General features: G+C 34.7%; 3 protein-coding genes across 3 annotated transcripts; all 3 read right to left on the bottom strand.

Annotated features, from left to right (window-relative positions):
- Positions 1 to 649: 649 nt before the first annotated feature.
- RHS18 (root hair specific 18) lies at positions 650 to 2,218 on the bottom strand. The gene is made up of 3 exons (XM_011042088.1): positions 1,917 to 2,218; positions 1,302 to 1,481; positions 650 to 1,222 (listed from the first exon to the last, which is right to left on the bottom strand). Exons 1-3 carry the CDS (start codon positions 2,136 to 2,138, stop codon positions 650 to 652), a joined length of 975 nt encoding a protein of 324 aa, XP_011040390.1. The 5' UTR covers positions 2,139 to 2,218.
- An 891-nt stretch (positions 2,219 to 3,109) lies between these two features.
- Positions 3,110 to 7,253, bottom strand: LOC105136610 (protein FRIGIDA-like). The gene is made up of 3 exons (XM_011042013.1): positions 6,245 to 7,253; positions 4,434 to 4,615; positions 3,110 to 4,342 (listed from the first exon to the last, which is right to left on the bottom strand). The coding sequence occupies exons 1-3, from the start codon at positions 7,197 to 7,199 to the stop codon at positions 3,416 to 3,418; spliced, it is 2,064 nt and encodes a 687-aa protein (XP_011040315.1). The 5' UTR covers positions 7,200 to 7,253; the 3' UTR covers positions 3,110 to 3,415.
- Positions 7,254 to 8,262: 1,009 nt separating this feature from the next.
- Positions 8,263 to 14,782, bottom strand: LOC105136609 (chaperone protein ClpD, chloroplastic-like). The gene is made up of 12 exons (XM_011042012.1): positions 13,631 to 14,782; positions 12,990 to 13,150; positions 12,688 to 12,917; positions 12,445 to 12,553; positions 12,240 to 12,370; positions 11,381 to 11,482; positions 11,009 to 11,290; positions 10,808 to 10,911; positions 10,398 to 10,692; positions 9,768 to 10,001; positions 9,350 to 9,583; positions 8,263 to 9,013 (listed from the first exon to the last, which is right to left on the bottom strand). The coding sequence occupies exons 1-12, from the start codon at positions 14,281 to 14,283 to the stop codon at positions 8,702 to 8,704; spliced, it is 2,847 nt and encodes a 948-aa protein (XP_011040314.1). The 5' UTR covers positions 14,284 to 14,782; the 3' UTR covers positions 8,263 to 8,701.
- Positions 14,783 to 17,370: the final 2,588 nt, after the last annotated feature.

The following is a 17,370-nucleotide window of genomic DNA, read 5'->3' as shown; positions in this document are numbered from 1 at the left end:
CTTATATATCAACACCCTATTGTTTTTTTAACAATCCATGGATATCACACCACTCTAGAAAGTGTTTCTTTTTTTGTTGAATATATTTTTTTAATTCTTTTTTGAAATATATTTTACCTCAAAAAATATTAAATTATTATTATTATATTATTTAATAGCTTTTATGAATTAATGTTAAAAAATATTTTTTAAAAAAAATACTTCGCAAATTCTTAAATTGTCTAAAAAAAATGAGACTTGTTTGTTTATTTTGAGGGGAAAAAATGATGGCTTAATATGGGATTTTAGTAACGTCACTATGAATTGACGAAGCTATCTGGGCAGGTGCCGATTAATGAATTTTTTTAGAACAGCAAATAATGAATGTTATCGGAAAGATGATGAATATATTTTAACATGTAATTGGAAAAAAAAAATGATAATTTGATCATGACTGGCTTTTCTTAAATTACTGACAGTCGATTAAACTGAAAGACTATACAAGAGCTGCTGAATGAGATTTTTTTACTCGGGGACACTGATAAAAACCGATAATCATCTTGAAAGTTGAAACAGCATAAAATCTGAACTCGTGTTTAAACAATCATAAAGAAGTAAACATGACTGCCCACTTTCTGTAATGCCAGTGCTAAACTTGAGTAAATTTCTACTACCTATTAGTGGCCCTGCAAGATCTCCTAACTTCTCCTTGTGTGCCAGTCAGAACCCCTATAGCTCCCAGCTTAACCATGGCAGCACCAAACCTCGCAGGGAAATCAAACGCATTAGCCAGGTTTTTCACTACAGGCATTGTCAAGGGGTCAGTTCCTAAATCTTGGTCGATTTGGAGAATGCCTTTATGCAGCATCACAGTCTGATAGTAAGTATTGCTTATTGTAAAGGGGCTAAATGAGTTTTGATCGAGGTTCACCGAGTTGTCTACTTTGGCAAATGGAGGGCACCTTGATCTCAGAATGTTTTCTAGGAAAGGATCCATGGATGGATCAGGTCTGCCAGTGTTTTCAAAGTTGAAAAGACGGTCTTTGATGAATGAGCAATGTGCAATCCCAACAGAATGAGCACCTAGTAGGAGCACCATTTCTGTAGCAGTGAGACCTTTATCAGAAAATGCTGCAATGGCCTCGGGCACTGATATTGCAGGACCTGGCAGGCTCACATTTTTAGCTTCAGAGATTAAACCATCCCTTCTTCCTGTTTGAACATCGTATCTCCCTCCACCACTCTGGACAGGAATCACTAGTTAACTCAATTTGGATTTTCTGAACAATCACAAACTGTAACAAAGAGAGAGACTCAATTACCAAGAAAACAACATCTCTTGTAGCTATTGCAATGAGATCAGCACAGGAGACCACACTAGGGCAAGCATTTTCCACAGCAGCCTTTGCTTGGTCTATAATGTCATATCCCCTCACACTCAAATTCGGTATTGCTGTTTTCTCACTGTTGCTTCCATCTACTAGTATTGATCCATCACACCCCTTTTTCATCATCATCATTTCCACCAATAAATAGTTAATCAGTTCAATAATTACGTCTCTCTCGATCGACGATGCAAACACTACGCATCAATGAACAGATACCAAAATTCTTAGCAAGCTAACGTTTGGGAAAAATTCTGAAAACTTCCATGTTATTAACTCGGAATATTAGAACATTACTATTATTTTTGTTTATTGTTAATATTAGTGCAAAATATGAGTCATGCATAAAATAGCAGAAACTAGCATGTGCTTAAACTGAAGAGAAGTGCACACAAAACTTGCTTGCCAACCAAACCAATGCGTCATCCATGCTTCTAGCTGTGTTGATCGTGGAGGGATTATAGCAGGTTGGTTAAGCCTAAAATTATTAGATGCAAACAGAATTAAGAGTTCCTAATTCCTGGGCGAAAATATGCAGAAATGTAAGCTTACATTGACAAAGCAGTCATGGAACTGCAAGCGTAAGAGGGCAGCCACAGTTGAAGGATCCCTGAAGAACTGAGCAGTAATAACTCCAGCCACTATAGCCTCAACATCTGCAAATCCACATTTTCCTCTGTAAAATCCCACTTGCAGTGCACCAAAGCAGAAGCCAGCAAAGTTCACTGAAATGAACCCAAGGGCTAATGTCAGAAATGCTGCCTCAACCTTCATTCTCTTTAGGATGCTAAAAAATGAATCAGAAATGCTGCCTCAACCTTTATTCTCTTTAGGATGCTAAACAAGGAAGAAAATATACGTCTTTTATCCTAGCAGTGTTATCTTCTAAATCATACTCTTGGTGCCACTTATATTTGGTTGTATCATGCCTTGCCTGTCTTCTATTCAAGCATGGCAAATTTCTCCCTCGATCCAAAAGGCCTTAAGCTGAAGGAGAATCTGTCTATATTTTTGGAACACAAACATTTAGCAATGCATAAAATTCATGCCAGTTCATGGGATGCTGTTGGATCAATCCTGTTTCCCATTGCATAAAATTTTTTAAAATGATGAATCAGAATTGTTAAAAATCTATCTAGACACAAATTTAATAACATAATTTTTATGTTTTACAAAGCCAGATATTTTTACAAGTAAGCAATAATAAAGATGGGACAAATTAGCTTTCCAATATTAGCCATGTACAGTTCAATTGTCATAGAGTGCTTCATCATTCTCCCTATAAATTCCCCTCCTTCCATTTAATTTGAGTCTGAATTTGATTCTTTTTCTTTCCTTCGAGAGTGAAATCTGGATTTTCCTTTCTATTACTTTCCTCTTGTCTCTTCGGTTTGAGCCTGAATTTTATTCTCTTGGTTTGAAAATAGCTGCTCAAAACCTTCCATCAAACCATCTAAATTGCTGCCATCATTATGTAGCTGCTGATGGTTTTTGGCTTCCTTTTCTTTTCCACAATATTTTTTTTTTTAAGTTTCCAATGATGCCAACAATCCAGATTGTTGGGTTCACGATTTCAAACTTCAATGCTTCGCAATCAACTGGAACGCCGATGTGAGCATTCACAATCATAATGTGTTGCTGGAAGTCTACTTTGACCAAGCATAGACATCCATTTATGAAGAAGATAGATGGCGGAGTCCACTACACTATGTCTCAAGTAATTAGCTGTGAGAGACATCAGTTGATTAATGCAAACATATGATTTTAATAAGAAAGCCCAGGCTGCGCAAGTTAAGAATTGTAGCACTTGCAGAATGAACTGCTGCGTTGAGAAAGAAGGGCGTAGTCTACATGAAGACAGACTCATTATTTACATCCATTTTTATTGCGAAGGTTTGTATTCGCTTTACAGCCAAAACCCAAGGCAATGATAGAGACTAACATCCTGAGCTCCCCTGTAGCAACTTAGATACCATGTTTCCACCGAATTTTGCAGTAAATAAAGTTAGATGTCATGTATAACTTAAAGTGACGAAAAGATCTGAACTTATTTAACGCATGTAAGATGAATGGTGGGATCCCAAGCCACGAGGCAATGGACCAGTATGCCGAGTACTGCCATATGCAACTGCATCAGGGATCCTGTAGAGATTGGAGGCTGCAGTCTGATTAGCTGCGACAGGAGCATCAGCAAACCCATAAAGATCAGAGGCTGCACCCTGCTTAGCAGCGAGAGAGGGAGCATCAGCAAACCCGTACAGGTCTGAGGCTGAGCTTCCATTAGCAGCAACAGCAGGTGGGGAATTCAGCAAACCTGCAAAGCCTTCTATTGATGATGATTGTCCAAACAAACCAGATGCAGGATGCCAATGTCCCACTGACCCATCATTTAGGGCAGTATCCCCAGCCCTATGCCATGCATATTGTGGAACATTGCCACCTTTTATCTGCCTTGTCCCATCAACTAGCATATCCCTGTGAACTCCAGCAGATCCACCATATGCGGCTGACAGACCAATTCCACTTGCTGATGTGCCCAGAACATTTTCAGGAAAAGGCCCTATACTAGATCCATACATAGCAGATGTGCCAGCAGGATAGTTGTTGACATGACCAGGGAATCCACCATTCAGCCGCATCACACTGTTATATGAGCTCTGTCCATTCATATAGCTAGCAGCTATTTGATCAGGCAACCTCACACCTGGAGAGATCAGGGGTGAACCTTTCTCTGCAAGTCGTCGACGTTTTATTTCTTGACTCTTCCAGTAATTTGTCACCTCATTCACATTTTCCGGTCTCTTTGACAAAGGCAGCTTGCCTATTTTTTTATTCAGATCAGCAATATCTTTCTCCAGCTCTGTTGTCTTTTCTTCAAGTTGCCAACCAGGAAGAAGCTTTGTGGGGTCAAGCTGGTGTTCTTCAAGAAACTTCACCACAGATTTCAGAGCAATCAATTGCTTTTCCTTTGCCTCTTTCTGTAAAAAAATTAAATAAAATTAACGATATGCCATGCACTATTAGCAAAGCAAAGAGGATGGTGATTTTAAACTTAAAGCGCAAAATCACCTCTAACTGTATTGCAGGTGAATTATTTGCTTTTCTTTTTCTACCCTTCAATGGTTCTCTAGACTCTTGCAAAATTAAAGTCAATAGTTTCTGAGCAGGAAACTTGTCCTCGATTCCAAATATACAAGCCACATCAACGGCTTCAATTTTCATTCCTTTCTTCATCATTCCCTCTATGATATCTGCAGTAGTCGAAAATAGTATGGCATAAGTTCGTGCATGGTGTTGGAAAAAAATCTAAAAAATAAAAGAAAGAGACCATGCATGATAATAGACAATGCTTACAGATGGTCAAATAAGATCAAATTTAACTTCTTGGAATTCGGAACAAAATGGCAATCACATACAAACAAATGGATACCCTAGACAAGTATCAAAAAGTAAGACTACATTCCCCAATTCTCAGAAACATGAATTCATCCTCCAGTCCCTCATGATCAACACTGGTGATGCTAAACAGGCAGCACTCTTACTCTCCAGATACATGCCTCTTAGAAGAAAGTAATGCTGCAGATTTGCAGAACCCAGCACATAGAAAATGAAATCTACCTTCTCCGGTACATAATGAAAAGATTGACACATATCTTGCAAGTCACTTTACATCGAGCCATTGAATCCTCTCATTATGTTCCACCCCTAAGTCAAAAGGCCATTTCAAACAGCATTTATATATTGAGAGTGGAAAGTGAAGTTTTAGAGTTAGTTGTTAATATTACTTGCCTGCTTCATTTGCTTCCAAATATTTCAAGACAAGAAAATGAAGCTGTGAAAATTTACACTAAGGTTCAGAACATTTTTCTTATCACCATAACAGGGTGAAAAAAAAGCTATGCCCTGATAAAAGAAACACTTCCACGAGGCTTGATTATAAGCAAATATTAACTTGCACGTATGATGATTAATTATAAGCATGCTCTTGAAACTAATTTCATAAGAACATTTGTTAATAAATTGTAATTCAGTTCTCTCACATTCCACTACCATGGAAAAGTAGCAGAAATTAGATAGGGCTGCAACCTCCAGATAATGATGCAAAAAGAATCTAATGAAGATTGTCTCTGCGATCTGTCATGGTATGAGATTCTCTCAAAAGAGACGGACCTGCTACTCTAAGCAGTTTGAATTAAAGCATTGACTATCATGATTTCCAATGGTAACTGTAAGGCAGCAACGGTAAACATTCATAAACTAAGTTCATCATGGAATCACACCTTAATCTAGCCCTTTCAGTGATTGTTTTAAAGAATTATTTTCTGCTGCGTTTAGAATCAATATAAGCAACTAGCAACCAATAGTCTACATAAAATGTCTAAAATCCCTCCGCATAGATCTCATAGTGTTTAGTAAAAAAACAAAAAAACAAATTCATCTCTTTATGAGCTTATGAACTATAAACACAACAAACTTTAGAGGAACCACCAACTGTGCTCCATACTAAATTTAGAGTCCAGTTCATCATACATATGCTCCATTGATCATAAAATAAAAGCACAACAAATGACGGTCCATCTTTAACAACGGAAATTTTGAAAGGAAAAAGTTTGATCAAAGCATGTAGCATTTAAAATGTAGCATAATAGTTTTCAAGTTCCTTTCTTTCCCTTTTCCTCTTCCATAATATAAAGAATTTCCTACCCACCTATCCTATCCATAATTCTCCGTTTTTATGAATAAGAAATTGGGTATATTTTCCTTTCCATCACATTCCTACACATATTTGCATCCCATTTCTACAATTAACTTAGCAAAAAACAATCTTCAACTAAATGAAAATTAAAGCATCTACTACTACTAGCACCAAGAACAAATACCAGTAACCCTAGTAACAAGATACCGCGATCTTCGAACCAAATCAGCGAACTGCCTTGAATTACTCAACTTAACCAAATCAAAAACATCCTCATCACTAAACAACTTCGGTATCCCAAACCCTCCAATTAACAACAGCAAACCCTTGGCATCAATCTCGCCGCTATTCCTCACACCACCTTCACTAATCAATCTCTTTCTCCACGCTACAGCCACCTGCTCCGCCTCTTTCTTCACCGCAGCCTCCATTGCATTCTCATGATCACTAATCAACAAAAAAAATTCCAAAACCAAAATCGACGCTTCTCTCCCTGTAATCATTGGAGACTCTTTCTCATAAGCTTTACTACCTTGTAAATAAAACCTCCCTATACAATCTAACACTAATTTAGCCGGCTTCGGTGCACATTTTAACGCTGCCGGAACTTCTTCTCGAAGCTTCTCCGCATTGGCTAGATTCGAAACTATATATTTCCGCAACCCTCTTCCACACATCATTTGACACAAGCTCCTTATTTCCGGTTTTTCCGTTGCTGGTGCTGCCGCAGCAGCGGTTTCAGTTTCCGTTACTTTTGTCATTTCAGCTACAATTTCCGGCGACGGCGTTTTTGCTTTTTCTGTTTGAGTTTGTTGCAGTCGTTGCGTCTTTTGTTCGAGTTCCTTGGAGCGGGCGGTAATTGCGTTGTCGATGAAATTGAGGTGATTCTGCAACTCATCGTACCGCCGTTTAAAAGCATCAATTGCGGCAGATAAATTGGTCAGGTCGTTAATTGATTTCAAGAATTGAGGTTCTTTGGGTGTTGAATGTGATTGCTGTGCTATTTCGATTACGAGATCCGGTGGGTCAGTTTTGACAACTGGTGGTTGTTGTGGAGGCGGAGGTGATGAGTGTTGGTGTTCCTGTTTAATAGGGATAGTATTGGAATTGAGAGTAATGGCCATGGAAGGCGTGGCCATGGCTGAGAGAGATTATGTGCTGGTAAATCACTGATGTGATTTTATTTAATATGGAAAGGGAAGAGGCCCTAATAAAGTTATAAAATTGATTCAGAAATATTTCATTTTGGTACCTATATATTCCAAGATGTTGCAATATGGTGCTTTTCTGTTGGTAGATAAATATCCTAATGACACGAACACCTTTTGTTTTTGAAATTATTTTTTCGTTTGGTATGTTTGAATTTTTAAGAGTTTTTGTGGAATATTATTACACATGTATTGGAAGAAAATAAAATGTTAGAATTATTTCAAATTCCAAAGTAACCATTAATATACGAGTTTTTTTCACATGAATTATATAGATAATTGTTTTATTTTTTTTTATTTGAGATGAATTTTCATAACTAACTTATAATAAGATATTTAATTTAAAAAATAAAGGTGATATATAGCTTTTTTCAAGAAAAGCTGAGTTTATAACCTTATTTTTTTATTAAATTTAAAATATATTCATAAATATAAAAAAAAATTTCTAGACTCGCTCATCTCAGACCATATTAGTTTGAGTAGTAAAAAATATAATTTAATATAATCCATTTAAAAATTTGAATTAAAATAATTTAATATAATCCATTTAAAAACTTGAATTGATTTAATTAAAAGCCAGATAATATTTTTATTAAAAAATAATCTTGCCCTATTTGCCCCCACCAATAACTCTGGTTTAATTATATAGAAGTAAGAATCAGTAAAGTAAGTTAACTTATAATAAGATATTTAATTTAAAAAGATAAAGGTGATATATAGCTTTTTTTAAGAAAAGCTGAGTTTATAATCTTATTTTTTTTATTAAATTTAAAATTTATTTATAAATATAATTTTTTTTTCTAGACTAGGCATCTGAGACCAGATTAGTTTGAGTCATAAAAAAATAATTTAATATAATCCATTTAAAAACTTGAATTGATTTAATTAAAAGCCAGTTAATATTTTTATTAAAAAATAATCTTGCCCTAATTGACCCCAACAATAACTCTGGTTTAATTATATAGAAGTAAGAAAATGATCAAGTTGCTCGTGCTTCAGTAAAGTAAGATTAATTTCATAGTTGATTAACTTTTTGGCTGGAAATACATCTTAGTGAAGACTAGACAAGAGAAATGGGAAGAAACTAAACAGTAAGCAGCAAGAAAGAAAGTGCCAGCCCCTTGTTTCCCTCCAATTTTTCTCGTACAACATTTACACTTTGGACTTGAAGCTTCAAGTTCAATCCCTCCTCGCTCGCTTTGCGTGCTGCTACTCCTGAGCTTCACCATTCTCTTACAGAGAACCAGCCAAGATGGGCAATTTGGCATGCTCGTAAACAGTTATAGAGTGCAGCCAATGCTACACCATAAATTACTCTTTCATAGCTTATCTTACTAATGACATTTAAAGAATATTTATAATAATCTAATTATTTACAGTTGAATCGAATACTCACGTGTAGTAACCATACAAAATTTGAACATACACAGAGATTAGAAGGTTGATGTTGTATCAGACAAGTGCATCCTCCTAGCTGACCAATGTGAGACAACTGGATTGCCTGAAGCATCCAGATCAAAGAAAGCTGTGTCACCAGGCTTAAAGTCTCCGGCAAGGAATGCTTCACTCAAGGGGTTTTCGATTATTTGAGTAACTGCTCTCCTGAGAGGCCGGGCACCATAAAACCGGTCGTAACCTTGCTGGCATACAAGATCTTTTATTGATTCTGACACCTCCAACCCAATTCCAAGAGATACCAGCCTTTCTTTCACGTCTTGCAGCATAATATTCAAAATTTGGAGCATCTGAAATAAAAGGAGCATGTAAAACAAGTATTTTTTAAGTCTAATCATGTCAATGTTTGCTCAAAGCCACAGTCCTAGGTGATTCAGATTCACTGAACAGTGAGAATTTTAAGTTCAAACTTGTAAAAGGTGAATACAGATGGTTGAGACCACACCAGAAAGGAAAAAAGAATAGAGATAAAGGCTTGTAAATGGGAACCAAATGATATAACTCGGGGTTCCTTATCATATAAACTATCACAGCACAGAGACGTATTGTAAGGCTGCAGCCTTCCAACAAAAAATGTCATTGGAGTCCATGGAAAAACAAATTACAGAAAAGGAACGGTGACAAACCTGAGCCTTCTCAAGGGGATGGAATACCACAACTTCATCTATCCTGTTGAGCAACTCTGGACGAAAATATCCCTTGAGTTCTTCCATTACCAATGATTTTATTGCAGCATAAGAAGAATTCTCATCATCTGCAATCATGAAACCGATGGAGACACGCCCGCCCTTTGCAATGGCAGCAGAACCAACATTTGAGGTCATTACTATCAATGCATTTTTGAATGATACCCTCCTTCCCTGTAAAATCCAATCTATCTATGATAAAAGACTAAATGGAGGAATCAATTAAGAAAAAAATGGACAGGAAACTTGGCTAGTGTGAAATTTATAGCTGATGGAACTATATTTGTCTTGTCTCACGAACGATAATTTGCATGCCAATATTTTTATGTGAAACAAATTTATTACAGTTACTACCAACCTGAGAATCTGTAAGGTGGCCATCTTCAAATAATTGGAGGAGAATGTTGAATATATCTGGATGGGCTTTTTCTATTTCATCAAGCAAAACCACTGTGAAAGGCTGTTTTCTAATAGCTTCTGTCAAAATACCCCCCTCACCATAACCAGCATAGCCTGGAGGTGCTCCTATTAACTTGCTCACAGTGTGTCGTTCCATATACTCACTCATGTCCAATCTAAGCATGGCTGACTCCTGCAACCATAATGTCAGGAAAGAAGAGGAGGCGAATAAGAATTTTGAAAACAGAGTAATGAGGGTTCTAAACTACTCTTTAAAAGAGAGTAATCATGTCAGAGTATTCAAGTTACTGCCACGGTAATGTACAATTCCCAAAATATTCAGATTTGCATTTGACAAGTGCATTTGTTATGACTCAATTCATGATGTTATAAAGCAACATAGTTTGATTTCTTATATTCAATGCTTAATATCTAAGAGACTTTTAATTTAGATAACATGGTATTTTCTTTCAGCTGAAAACCTGCATTGGCGTCATATCAAAATAGCCAAAACGTATAAAGAAGAAAAGCTATCTGTTAAGTTGGATATTAACCAAAAACGTAAGTGTAGTATAGTTTGAGGCCTTACTGATCCAAAATAACTTCGAGCCAAAGCTTTTGTTAGTTCAGTCTTGCCAACCCCAGTTGGTCCACAAAACAGCATTGCTGCTATGGGCCTATCAGGATCCTTCAGGCCAACACGGGATCTCTTAACAGCTCGAGATATTGCAGCAATAGCCTCATCTTGACCAATAACTCGTTTTCTAAGCTCCTCTTCAAGGTCCACCAGAAACATTCTTTCCTCGGCAGTCAGCTGCTGAACTGGTATTCCTGACCAGAGTGATGCAACTACTGCTATATCATCACGCCCCACCACAGTAGGTCTGAAAAGAATCACAGCTAGATAATTATTAAACTAGAAGTGAGTGCTTGATAAATGCAGGCCTGCTGCTTTTATTCCTCCAGGCTCCAACAGAACTTCAGGGAAAAACAACATACTCATCATCATTTAATGCAGGAGGCAAACGAGACTCTAAAGTAATTTCTCCAGTGCCATCCATGCTGGAAGCACTGTCATCATTTGTCAACCGACTTGCCAGAACCTGCTTGTTGTTAGACATGAGACAACTAACAAAGTAATTAACAGATCATGAAATTATGTAATTGTACCATGGTAACCATAGAAACAAATATTATTACCACTTCATGCATGGCCTGGACAGTTCTAATTTCTTGCCAATAATCATCAGGCGACTTCGAAAGTATAAAGCTTTTCTGTTCTTTCTTCCTTTTATAGGCCTCAATACGAGCTCTACTTCCTGCCTCATCAATGAGATCAATAGCTTTATCTGGAAGATATCTATCAGCAATGTATCTTGCTGACAGGTTCACAGCAGCATTTATGGCTTCAAGAGTGAATCTGCATTTGTGATGGGCCTCATATTTTTGTCGTAGACCCAACAAGATCCTAACTGCATCCTCCTAAACATTTTTACACAATGTTCAAATAAGACTTGGGAAACAAATAGCACCATACACAAAAATAAATGACAGTGTTTATTTGAAATCAACCTGGCTTGGCTCATTAATCAACACAGGCTGAAATCTCCTTGCTAATGCTTTATCATTTTCAAAATGAGTTCTGTATTCGTCAACTGTTGTGGACGCGATACACTGCAAGAAATGCATGTATGGTTCATACATGAAGGATACAATTAAATTTCCTATGAGAACAAAAAATTGGAGAGATCACAGTTTAGACATACAGAGAACTTCCTATCTGCTGTCTGTTCTCTCAGCCTGATCAATTAACTCAAACAACAATATTTCTACAGTGAAGATATCATGGACCCAAAACTACCAAAAAAATTGAAGGGAAGGACAAACTGAAAAGTCTAAAAACTGAACTAAAAGATGTCAGTATCAAAATCATGCACAAGGGACTGGATTTGGTTAGGTGCCATCCTCATAACAATTTTGAAATTAAAAATAAAACAAAATAAAGTGATGCTTGCCTAATAACTACAGTGTCTGCCAGGAAAAGCTAGGGAAGCAACATCCCATTTTTAAGAGACAAGGAACTCAGGAATGTTCAAGCAGTCTTCGAACTTATCTTGTAATAAGAATCAATGACAATAATTATTTGCCTGCCGCCTGCTGGAGTTCATTTTACTAAACTCAAAAGAACCGCATTGCGTGTCGACTTTTCAGGTAAATAAATAAACTTGTGCTCAACATTTTCCCTTGGCAATTATGTAAATTTTCAACCGACAGCCTCTTTCCGTTTTAGAATTTTCTGCTTGTATCAAACCTTTGAAACTTTCATCGGTGGCATTTAGCATCTAGGAAAAAATTGCATGATATGCTTACGTAGTAGGTAAGCATTCACATTATCATATAAGAGAAAAACATAATTAATAAGAGAAATTACCTGAAATTCACCCCTCCCAAGAGATGGCTTCAATAAATTAGCAATGTCGAGGCCAGATCCCTTGTTCCCTTTTCCGACAGTGCCAGACCCAACTAGTGTGTGCACTTCATCAATAAAAAGAATGATGTTGCCTGCAAGTACACATGTCATGACTGAGCAACAATGAAATCACTCTCTTTCTAAATGTAATTCAAAATGGAGCCACCTTCTTTCAGTATCTCTCTTATTAGTGTAGTAACTCGTGCCTCTAGTTCTCCCCTTTCCTTTGCACCAGCAATTAACAGTCCAACATCCAAGGACATTACACGCTTCTCCTGTGTATAAAACAAGAAGCTAAGCAGATTTGCAAAACAGAGCTTTCTTAAGGTAAGCATAAACAAAAACATCTGGATGATAGTACACCATTAAAAGAACCACAGGAACAATAGTTTGTTCAGAAGAAAGATACCAGGAGAAACACAGGAACGTCAGCCAGTGCGATACTAGTTGCTAATCCTTCGGCAATGGCTGTTTTTCCAACTCCACTTTCACCAAGAAGAATGGGGTTATTTTTCGCTCTACGGCAAAGTATCTGAACAATTCTTTCAATTTCAGAGTGTCTTCCAATTACCGGATCAATGAGTCCTTCACTTGCTTGGGCAGTAAGATCCACACAGAATTGGGCCAATGCACTCTTATCTGAAAATAAAGAAATTACTCAATGAGTCAGTTCTAGCAATTAAAAAGATACCAAAAAACCAAAATTCTTACCTCTTGATGGCCCAGAGGATCTCAAAGCAGTAGCTTTCTTAGAAAAAGATTTCTCACGTTTTCCTTTTGATTCCACAGATGGTTCTCTTCCATCTTTCACAAGCTCCCCTTGAAGTTTGGTGACTGCTATAGCAGCCAAATGATCGCCATCAACCCCAAATCTGAATCACATCCATTTAGGCCCACCAAGAAAACCAAGTAATGTCCATCAATGCAAGTAGTTTACATCATTCAAACATAACTAAACCAATATAATATGTTCATAAACTACACATTTTTCTTGTAATTAAAAGGATATTTGTTTTTGCATTTTAGAAGTTATTTTTAAAAACAAATTTTAAAAAAACTATTTTATTTTTTAATATTTTTAAATTATTTTGATGTATTAATAATAAAAATAAATTTAAAAAATATTATTTTAATATATTTATAAACAAAAAATATTTTTAAAATATCGTAAATTAGCTTCTTCTATTAGCTTCTTCTCTTGCTTCTGAAGTTAAAGAAAACAAGTTAGCCCATCACTGCATTCAATTATGACTACAACCTATCACCAAGGAATCCATATTAGAAGGAAAAGAAAACCTAACCCTCCATTAAAGGTACAAAAATGAAAAGACGTTCGCAGTTAGAACAAGTACCTCTTAAGAACCCTGTCTGCATTTCCATCTTCAACGGTGAACAAACCGATGGCTATATGTTCTGGTGCAATAAAATTATGACCCATTGTCCTTGAATACTCAACAGCAGCCTCAAAAACCCTCTTAGTATTAATAGAAAAGGGCACATTACTAGGGGAAACACCGCTCTTTTCTTTAGAAACTGACTCGCTGGCATCAACACTATCACTCTCACTATCCCAAGTGCTTTTAACAACTTCACGAGCTTCATCAATCTTGATTCCCGACCCAAGAAACCCTTTTGGATCACAATCTTCACCAATTAAACCCAACAAAAGATGCTGTGTAAAAACCGTTTCTTTGCCTAAAGCTATTGCTTCTCTCTGAGAAAAAATCACAGCTTTTATTGCTCTCTCTGTAAATCTCTCAAAAACAGCAGAAACTTGAAGAATTCTACGTTTTTTGCTGGAATTAAAACGTTTTAACAAAAGGGTCTCCTTGCTTTGTAGCCTTTGTGAGATTGAGATGCCAAAACAAGAAGAAAATGAAGAAGATATTGCGTTGCTGTTGCTAGAGTGAAAGGCAAAGGTAGGATCTTTTGGTTTTTTAAGTGCATAAAAATCCAATCTTGAATGAACTGATAAAGGAGATGATGAAGACAGTAACACTTCCATTTTTTTTTTGGGTTCCTTGATTGTTTGATGAACAGTTCTGTATAAGAAAGTTTTGATTGAACCCAGAAAAAAAGAAACAGAAAAAAAAAAGAACTTATTTTCCAACTTTGGGTATCTGTTCAATCTTGATTGAATAGACGGAGAAGAGACTGGAACAGAGACAGAAGAAATATAGGGGGGAAATGAAGGAAGGGTTGGTAGACACGTCAAGCCACCATAGCCCAGTATTTCACGTTTTTGTTTTTTCCTTTTGTTGAAGATAGTACTGTTTTCATATGTCAAAAAGTCTACTTTGCTTGCTGATTGTAATGAAAGCCCTGGTTGCCCACGGAAGCCATGATATTTGAGAGAGCCATCAGCTATTGTGTCTGAGAGAGGAAGTCCAGTTCATCTGCCTGCTTAGAAAGTGACGTCGGTGATTACTGCAGTGTCGTTGCATTGATGTATTTTGCAATAAAAACATAGAGAGAGAGAGAGAGAGAGAGAAGATAGAGTAGCCAAATCTATTATCAGACGGAAGCTCTCAATGTTAAAAAAAGAAATTACACCAAAATTAAATCATTTCATCTTCAGAATTAAGAGCAACAAGGGTTTAAGATTTTACAAACTTTCAAATATTTTTTTGTGTTTATTAATTATTTAAAAATAGTTTTTGAGGTTATATTTGAGTTCAGAAGAATTAAGTGTTTTAAAGCATTGCTGAACCTGGCTGGATTATGGTACTAGGTGGAATCCGAAAGGTCCAACAAAGAAGACCACTTGAACGACACGTCATCTGCAAGGATGACTCCAAGCCATTTTGTTTTCCTTTTTTTTTTATTAATATTTCTCAATTTTTAATATAAATTTTATTTCTATTACTCTTATACATATAATAAAATATGATATGGTATTTTTTGGTTTCTATCAAGGTATTTTTATGTGATTTTATGCGCATAAAGTCATTATATGGAAATTTTTTACTTCAAAACTATTGTAATTTTTTTAGAAAAGCAAATATTAAGAAATATAATTGTGCATATGATATAATGGTAAGTCTCGTTCCCTTCTTCTTGCATCTCTACCAAATTTTATCAAAATAATATTATTATTGTTTTTATTATTTAGCATATGCTCACTTCTCTTTTAATTTATGACAAAAAATAATAGTTTAAGAAATTATAATTATAATTATAAAAATTTTTTGGTAATTAATAAATTAAAAAGAATAACTAATTAAATATTTGTTTTCCTTGATTTGCTATCTGTTTATTGGTTTCAACGTTTTACTAAATATAATTTATTACTTTTATTGACATGATTTGTTTTTTTTATATATAAAAATTATATGATTTGTCATTTAATTATAAATACACATGTTTTAGAATATGATATAATCTTTTAAATTTTAGTGTATGTTTTACTCTATTAAAATATTTATATAATCTTTTTTTATGCCATGTACTTCATTTCTTTGCAACACATAATCAACACAAATAATTGATTGTATTTTATTAGTATTGTTTTATATATAGTTTGTTATTTTATTGGATTTATTTGATGATATTTTGTAAATTTTTTACTTATAACAAGAGTAGGAAGTAGCTATTAGATGCAAATAATATTTATTTATTAGATAAAAAAAAATTGATGATCACTAATAAAACAACAAATATATATATATAGTCATTAATATTATTCACTAATAAAACAACAAATATATATATATATAATCATTAATATCATCACTACCACTGCATTACTTTCATCACCAAATTACAATCACTGTCACCCGCATTACCACTCCTCCCATCTCATTACCTTCACTCCACAACTATCCAAAAAAAAAATATTGTAGCAAAATATTTTTCTTAAGAAATTAAAAAATAAAAAATGACTTATTTTTCAAGAAAAAATATCTAATTAATATTAAAAAATAATTTAATGTTAATGAATTTAAGTTAATATAAATCATTTTTTAATTAATTTTAATCAATGTTAGTATTTTTTTACTAACTTGTATTTATTTGTTTTATCTTATTGTATTTACAAATTCTTTTCTAATTCTTTTTTCACCTTTATATATATAACTAACAGTTTATATAAATAATCAGTACAATATATCAACTCACACCTAATAGCTTTATATAGTGTAACAACGTTATCAACTCTTATGGTCATATTTTTTTTGTTATATTTAGTGGAATAAAAATAAAATAGTAAAATAAAAATTATTTTTTGAAGAAATGGACGAGTGGTTGATAGCTTCAGTCTTAAAAACCAGTATATTTTTTTTAAACTATTGAGGGTTTGAATCCTTCTCTCTTCTTTTTTCGGTAAATTTATTTATATTTTTTTTTTTATTTAATATCATAAAGGTGAATGGCTCAACTAGATAAGATAACCGAGCCAAAAAAGAATCGATTAAATCTAAATTTAAATAAATTGAGAAAAAAAATAAATTTTTTAAGTATGACTTGATCGACCCACTTAATATATATATATAAAATAGTAAAATAAAAATTATTTTTTGGAGAAATGGACAAGTGGTTGATAGCTTCAGTCTTAAAAACCGGTATACTTTTTTTAAACTATTGAGGGTTCAAATCATTCTCTCTTCTTTTTTTGGTAAATCTATTTATATTTTTATTTTTTTTTTATTTAATATCATAAAGGTGAATGGCTCGACTAGATAGAATAGCCGAGCTAAAAAAGAATCGATTAGATCTAAATTTAAATGAATTGAAAAAAAAAAAACTTTTTAAGTATGACTTGATTGACCCACTTAATATATATAGTAAAATCAAATGAATTTCTACTTTAATTATTGGATCAACCGCGTATAAACAACGTTTTATTCACGTAACTATACTTTATGTTAACTAAATATTTGTAGAGTTAATCAATGCCTTTTCTTACTTGATGGAGATATCACTGTGGACTCACACCGAAAGATGGAGAAAATTCAATTGATTTGGATAAAAGGAAAAGGGAAGGAGAGTATCATCATAAATGTGAAGTCTTGAATAAATGGAACGAAAATTCAGAGGCAGGTGCAACAATTTGCTAGCGGCTAGCGCTAATCACGTCACGTGGCGGCAAAGCAGG

This window comes from Populus euphratica, unplaced genomic scaffold (genome assembly GCF_000495115.2).
Source record: "Populus euphratica unplaced genomic scaffold, PopEup_1.0 scaffold133.1, whole genome shotgun sequence".
NCBI classification, from domain to species: Eukaryota; Viridiplantae; Streptophyta; class Magnoliopsida; order Malpighiales; family Salicaceae; genus Populus; species Populus euphratica.
The sequence above is the reverse complement of the archived record's forward strand: the minus strand, read 5'-3'. Positions and strand labels throughout refer to the sequence as shown.

Excerpts from the sequence above, each read along its gene's own strand:
- RHS18 (XM_011042088.1), bottom strand. The coding sequence starts at position 2,138 with ATGAAGGTTGAGGCAGCATTTCTGACATTAGCCCTTGGGTTCATTTCA. Across the intron at positions 1,482-1,916 it reads TCCATGACTGCTTTGTCAAT|GGGTGTGATGGATCAATACT; the intron begins GTAAGCTTACAT and ends ATGATGAAAAAG. Across the intron at positions 1,223-1,301 it reads CAAGAGATGTTGTTTTCTTG|AGTGGTGGAGGGAGATACGA; the intron begins GTAATTGAGTCT and ends ATTCCTGTCCAG.
- LOC105136610 (XM_011042013.1), bottom strand. The coding sequence starts at position 7,199 with ATGGCCACGCCTTCCATGGCCATTACTCTCAATTCCAATACTATCCCT. Across the intron at positions 4,616-6,244 it reads TCTTGTTACTAGGGTTACTG|ATATCATAGAGGGAATGATG; the intron begins GTATTTGTTCTT and ends CGACTACTGCAG. Across the intron at positions 4,343-4,433 it reads CACCTGCAATACAGTTAGAG|AAAGAGGCAAAGGAAAAGCA; the intron begins GTGATTTTGCGC and ends ATTTTTTTACAG.
- LOC105136609 (XM_011042012.1), bottom strand. The coding sequence starts at position 14,283 with ATGGAAGTGTTACTGTCTTCATCATCTCCTTTATCAGTTCATTCAAGA. Across the intron at positions 11,291-11,380 it reads TGATTAATGAGCCAAGCCAG|GAGGATGCAGTTAGGATCTT; the intron begins GTTGATTTCAAA and ends AAAAATGTTTAG. Across the intron at positions 9,014-9,349 it reads ATCCCCTTGAGAAGGCTCAG|ATGCTCCAAATTTTGAATAT; the intron begins GTTTGTCACCGT and ends CTTTTATTTCAG.